The sequence below is a fragment of the Morus notabilis genome, unplaced genomic scaffold (assembly GCF_000414095.1).
Source record: "Morus notabilis unplaced genomic scaffold, ASM41409v2 Scaffold179, whole genome shotgun sequence".
NCBI lineage: Eukaryota > Viridiplantae > Streptophyta > Magnoliopsida > Rosales > Moraceae > Morus > Morus notabilis.
The window spans coordinates 195,836-202,513 of record NW_010360916.1 but is presented as its reverse complement, the minus strand read 5'-3'; the positions used below and the strand labels follow the sequence as shown (position 1 = coordinate 202,513).

Genomic DNA, 6,678 nt, shown 5'->3' with positions numbered 1-6,678 from the left:
ATATAATATAATATATTAATTAATTAAAATCGCCCCCAGAAAGTTTCTCTACGGCTTCGTTTATTAGGGTTGTTCAGAGAGAGCTGAGAAAATAAGCAAGAAAAAGAAGAGAGCTTTTTGTTGCAGTCAACAATGGCGTTCTCTTCTCTGCTCAGATCGACGACTGGAACTGCTCTGATCGAAGCTTCTCGTGCCGATTTCTCTTCTTCTCCTTCATCCTCCAATAATCCTCCCAAGGTCTCCGTAGGTTTTTTTTTTTTTTTTGCCCCCTTAAACCTTCTGTTCTTAGATCAACAAATCTCACCTCATTTCATACCACTTTTTAATCTTTTTCTTCTAAACGTAATGCGTTTTTTCTGCGGTATTTTGATTTCTCCGGGTAGAATTTTTGTTCGTTATGATCGTAGAAAAAAATCATATATGTGTATATATATATGTAAATTTATATATACATGTGTATTTCATTTATAGTTTTGTTAGATAACTGAAGGTTTATTGTTTTGGCTTCTGAAGATTTTTTTTTGTTCCTGCAATATCTCTCCATTCATTTTCTATTTTCTTTTTTTTTTTCTTGTTATAAGATTGTCATATGTTATGAAACAGAATTTTTTGTGTTTGGAATCTTTTTTTTTTTTCAATTCCGTCATAGTTTCTTGTTTAGATTTCATTGTGTTTATTAGAGTTGTGGCGGCTCTTTGAAGGAGTCTCAGTCCCACATTTCGGTCTTTGCTCTGAATATATATTCTACATATTAACAAATATTAACTGAGAGGACTTTTGAGCTGTTGATTTCGAAGAAAGTTATATGTTTTTATTAGATTTTGTTTTCGTATAAATACTAGAGTGAGTATTTATGTAATGCGAAGCAAACGCCTTTCTTCTATATACTCAAATTTACACGCAACTTATTTTTCATAGATTGATAATCTGAACTTTTTTTTTGGCATGATTTTCTATACATATACATAAATGTGTACTTACGTTCGTATGTAATTTGCCTATTTCTTTATGCATACATTTATATCATTCTATTATTTTTTTTTTGAAGATTTTTTTATACATGTTTTTCAGACATCATGCATTGGTTTCACTCGCAAAACGCAATCAAGCATGTTTGGCACTGCTGTCACGAGTGGATCATCTGCTACACAGCTGAGTGTCGCAATATTTTTAAATCCTTTGTAGGTTTAGTCGTATTTTGCTGCTGTTATAATTTATTCAAGAACATGGTAATATTTCAGGCGATGTAATGCAAGGAAAATCCAACCCATTAAAGCGACAGCCACAGAATTGCCACCCACTGTTCCAAGTAAGGACCGAATGATTTTTAAATTGTGGGTGAGATTTATGATGGTTTGATGCTTACTCTTCATTTGTTTCGTTTAGAATCGCAGAAGGGCGGGAAGACAAAGGTCGGAATTAATGGTAAGTTTATGAAAGTTGCTCTCTTTTGTTTGTAAGAATGATTTATTGAACATTGATGGTTCTGGTGTATGCTGTGGATGTTTTTTGAGATGTTGATTGGGAACTGATATACTCGTTCCGCATTCCACCATGTAGTTGAGATTTAACTAAGACTTGTAGTGTTTTTGCCTTTCCGTGTGCAAGAATAATAAAATTTGGAACCTTTAGTTATTATTATTATTGTTGTTGTTGTTGTTTTAAGTAAAAATTTGATTATATAAGTGTAAAAACTAAGAAGCGCAATAGAACAGTGTGTTGAATGGTATTCTTGTAGAGTTTTGGAAGCTATGTTAGTTCATTGTTGCATTAAGGTTTCATGCTTCCTTTTGAAGCATGCAAATTCTCAGTTAATCAACATTTGTTTAAACACGTGAGAGCTTTTTTTGTTTTGTTTTGTGTGCATGTGTGTGTGTGTGTGTTTTTTTTGTTTTCAAAAGAAAAAAGTGCTTTAAGAAGTTTTAGAATAATTATGAAGAACAAAACAATAGATAAAACAGGGCTAAATGACATCTGTGTTACATTTAGTTATTAAAAGTTAGGACTAGAGGAATTTAGTAAATCATTAATTTAAGAAAGTATTATTATGTGATACTCATGATGTGTTGAAAAAAAGGTTTAGGGTTCAAATACTGGTTCTAAAGATTTTGGAGTACTACTCTTTAACTTCTTGTGCCTTGGTAGTTATCTAATCAGTTTTGGCCTTCACGGACTCTTGTCCCTTGTATTTTATGTGGCGAATTTTAGTTGAAGCTCCATTTGGCAATTTCGTAAGAGTTAAATGTGTGACTACAACCAGAAAATTTAATGTAATCTGTTCCAGTTTTTATTTCCAAGTACTCTAGTGTTAGAAGTTGCTTTCTTACTGGGCTGTGTTCTGATGTTAACTCCTTTTGGTTGGGGATGTTCGGATTTAAGACTGTTATGTCTAATGTTGGTTGATATATCAATATGGGAACTAAGCAAATTTTTATTTCATTGGTTAGCACTGGATTCGACATTTTTCATTTAATCCTTTTCTCATTTAATGGACATATAGTTGATGAATTCTTTAAATCGAGAGAACAGTCTCTCATTGAAAGAAGTGTAATATAGGTATTATGTGACTTCTTTAATGCTTAATTTATTTAGGTTTTGGTCGCATTGGAAGATTGGTTCTACGAGTGGCAGCATCCAGGGATGATATTGACGTGGTTGCAGTGAATGATCCTTTCATTGATGCTAAATACATGGTAAGGATGTCAGATTAGGGGGAAAAAAGAATACCTGAACATTGATTGATTTAGCTACCAGGGTCTTTTTTTCTTTTCCTGAGGTTTTGATTTAAATTGATTCTCGCTGATAATAGTTGTTTAATTTTAAGCAACCATTATGTCCAATTGTTTGTGAAGATTGTGCCATTTATGCAAGAGTGGTTAACTTACCATTTCCTTCTTTGTTCTCGACCTTTTCTTTTTTGTGTTCTTTTGTCCAGGCTTACATGTTTAAGTATGATTCTACTCATGGACTATTCAAGGGAACCCTTAGGGTTGTGGATGAGTCAACCTTAGAAATCAATGGGAAGCAAGTTAAAATTGTGAGCAAAAGGTAATTTTCTGCAGACTTTACAATGGGAATTGGCATGGCGTCTGTATGTGCAGTGGTATAACAGTTAGAAATGGAAAATATGCTAGCATCAGTTTTTCTTTTTCATTTTTCATGGTGACGTTTCCATTCAAATCTAATTGTGCTTTAGGCTAACAATTAATATCTACCTTTAACTCAGGGACCCTGCTGAGATTCCTTGGGGTGATTATGGAGCTGAGTATGTTGTTGAATCTTCAGGTGTTTTCACAACAATCGAGAAGGCTTCAGCGCATAAGAAGGTTTGTTCCTTTTTCTTGATTTTCTTCCCTTTTCTCACACACACACGCGCAGAGGAAGCCATTACTTCCACGAATGATATTCATAGGTAAGTTGCAATAATTTTTATTCTCTTTCCAGGGTGGTGCCAAGAAAGTAGTTATATCAGCTCCATCAGCTGATGCACCCATGTTTGTTGTTGGAGTAAATGAGAAGACATACAAGCCAAACATGGACATTGTTTCTAATGCAAGCTGTACTACCAACTGTCTTGCTCCTCTTGCTAAGGTTCTCTTACTTCTTGAAAGAAATTTATTTTTCATTTTTGGGTCATTCTGCATCTTGTTGTATTAATGAATTGTGAACGCTTTATGGTTAAATTCTGGAGGAATAGGGCCAACTTTATTAGATCTTTAAATTTCGCTTTTGAGATTCTACATTGCAGTCTTTTACGTTCCATTTTTTGCCCCATGATGAACATCTGCAATAAAATCAAATTTAATTGTATGCTCTCCCATTACCCTTTTTATTATATTGCCAGCTTAACATTTTTAGTTCGTTGTTTGTTACTTCGAAAACTGTAAATGTGGACGCCAAACTAAAATCAGGAGTGCTTAGTGAAAAAAGTGGACTTCGTTACATTTGTTTTTGGATTATTTATTAGAATTATGCAATCATCAAAGTGGGTTTTGAATTTAAGACTAAGGGTGTATGTTTGGAATCGCTCTAATAACCTTGGTTTTCTCTTAAAGCTTCTTGCCCTGGAACTTGGTGAAGCTAATGTTTGCTGTTATATTTTTTCCAAATACTTTATGTAGGTAGTTCATGAGGAATTTGGTATTCTTGAAGGTTTAATGACGACTGTTCATGCAACTACAGGTATTTCTCTTTTTATCTCTTTTGTTCTTCCTAATTAGAATCATTTGGTAACTTGATTATGAGATTTATTTTTAATTTTTTTTCCAGCAACGCAGAAGACTGTTGACGGTCCTTCGAGGAAGGATTGGAGAGGGGGTCGTGGAGCTGGACAAAATATTATTCCTAGTTCTACTGGTGCAGCAAAGGTAAGTATTGTGCAAGCAAACTCAATAGGAGAATCTTGGATAATGTTGGTTTTTAAATCTTGGCTATTTGATGGTTTTTTTTTTTTTTTTTTTTTTTTTTCACTTGGGGCAAAAAGTGTGATCATTTAATGTTTTTGGAAGTATAGGCTGTTGGAAAGGTTCTGCCGGAACTCAATGGAAAGCTTACCGGAATGGCCTTCCGTGTGCCAACTCCGAATGTTTCAGTGGTAGACTTAACTTGTCGACTTGAGAAGAGTTCTTCCTATGAAGATGTCAAAGCTGCTATAAAGTATGTGCCTTTTGCATTCACTTGTGAAATGTCCAAATTTCCAAACTATACACTCTTTTTGGGGTTAGTCTAAGCTATGTGGAAGTGTTTTAATTTAATTTTCGTTTCTGTGATCTATTGTCTATAAAGGTACGCATCAGAGGGGCCACTTAAAGGCATTCTTGGCTACACAGATGAAGACGTTGTCTCCAATGATTTTGTTGGCGACTCAAGGTAGAATTTGTTTGTTGCATGTTTCTTGAGTTTATTAAATCGATAAAAGCTAATGGCAGTATCGTGCTTTAGGGGGACCGACTTAAAACATGATAAAACATAATAATACACACACACACACACACACATATATATATTTTTGTTGAGAAAAATGTGTCAAATTCTTGTAATTGAGAACGGAATACAGGAAAAATTGTTAGTTGAGTTGATATCCATCATACGGATAGTAGGGTAAAAAGTTTAATTTTATGCTTATTTTATGAATTTTGTCAACTCTCTTCCTCTGTCATATAATTTTGCCTGTTTTGTCTCGATCCACTTTTCCACTCAAAATATGAGGAACTCGGGGGTTGTCTCACATAGCAGTGGGCCGGACAAAGTGGGATCCATTGAGTTGCGCCTACAAGTGTGAGACAACCCATCTAATCCCGTCGGGTTGAACATCATTTTTCGCTCAACATGTCTGATTAAAAGCTGAAGCGTCTTTTCTTAAGATCGTCAATTTTTGTCGCCCCAGGTCAAGCATATTTGACGCAAAGGCTGGCATAGGGCTTAGCGATTCCTTCATGAAGCTTGTTTCATGGTACGACAACGAGTGGGGATACAGGTAAAGATTTTTTCTACATTTTCACAAGCTTTTCATAGTATTTGCATGCACGCACGGACGCATATATTTGAGAGTGACAAATTATTCTTTTTGGCAGCAACCGAGTTTTGGACCTCATAGAGCACATGGCGTTGGTTGGCAGTTTACGCTACTAAATAGCATTTGTTGTTGCTCCGACCACATTTTTTCTTGGCGCTTGCTATGAGTTTGGCTGGCTAGTAGTCAATACATTTGATAGGCTTTCAGGGTTTTCTTTTTCTTTTGTCAACGGACTTCTCTATTTAGATGCGAGGTAAAACATCGCATTTTTTTGTTGGTTTGGTTTATAAACATGGCATGATGCAACTTGGAAATAATGAAAAAAAAAATCTGAGATGTATGGGATTTTGCTAATGTATCAGTTTAAACTTTATCATTATATTTTCTCCCTTATCATATTGAGATATCATATTTCTAGTAAATAAGCTTGTTTCTTAAGTCGGTAAATAACTGGATCTAACTATGGGGAAGATCGTTTTGGATTTATTCAGTAACGTGAGATTTGTCAGGCGAGTATGAGAGATAACCTAGACGGTGAATATGAGATTAAAAAGCTAAATATCCCTTTCGGCAAAGTTTTGTTAAATATTATTGTCGTTATTATTATTATTATTTTTTAAATTCCCCCTTAAAATCTCTGCAAGTTTCCCAAATTACCATGTCTCCGAGTTGGAGTCCTCTGTTGCACTATCTTGTAGGTTTGACTCGAGAATTATAGAACACTTTTGTATTACAATTGTATGCATAATTATTAGAGAAAATTTCAAATTTAATAATTCTTTTTTTTAATTTTATTATTTGTCACAATATAAAATTTTGGTGCCATTATACAAAATAACTTACAAGTTATGATTATTACAAATAACCTGCATGTTACTAAAAATAACCGGAAGATTACGACAAATTACTAGTAGCAAGATAAATTTTCGTAGAAATAAAGTAGTGTAATGACATTTTTGATTTTCTCTTGGCGTATCAAATCAAAATGTTTACTAAATACTGATTAGGTGCTTAAATATAAGTTGGGTCGTCAATTTGTTGCTGGTCTCTTCGGCTCGGCCCGCATAAGGATTTCGCTTGGGCTTAAGCTTTCGACTCATGGACCGGGCTCGCTGGCCTGTATGCATTTTAATATGGGTAGGGTGATTTAGACATATGGCCGA

The 6,678-nt window shown here is 34.5% G+C and overlaps 1 protein-coding gene across 2 annotated transcripts; it reads left to right on the top strand.

The window, feature by feature from the left end:
• Positions 1-5,888, top strand: LOC21406686 (glyceraldehyde-3-phosphate dehydrogenase GAPCP2, chloroplastic). Of its 2 annotated transcripts, none has more exons than XM_024165324.1 (14): positions 1-243; positions 1,072-1,151; positions 1,242-1,309; positions 1,387-1,425; positions 2,593-2,693; positions 2,936-3,048; positions 3,227-3,326; positions 3,445-3,591; positions 4,122-4,182; positions 4,270-4,367; positions 4,514-4,656; positions 4,786-4,869; positions 5,387-5,476; positions 5,574-5,888. In XM_024165324.1, the coding sequence occupies exons 1-14, from the start codon at positions 133-135 to the stop codon at positions 5,629-5,631; spliced, it is 1,293 nt and encodes a 430-aa protein (XP_024021092.1). In that variant the 5' UTR covers positions 1-132; the 3' UTR covers positions 5,632-5,888. The 2 variants fall into 2 exon arrangements, with proteins under 2 accessions (XP_024021092.1, XP_024021093.1); XM_024165325.1 differs by having other exon boundaries at positions 4-237.
• Positions 5,889-6,678: the final 790 nt, after the last annotated feature.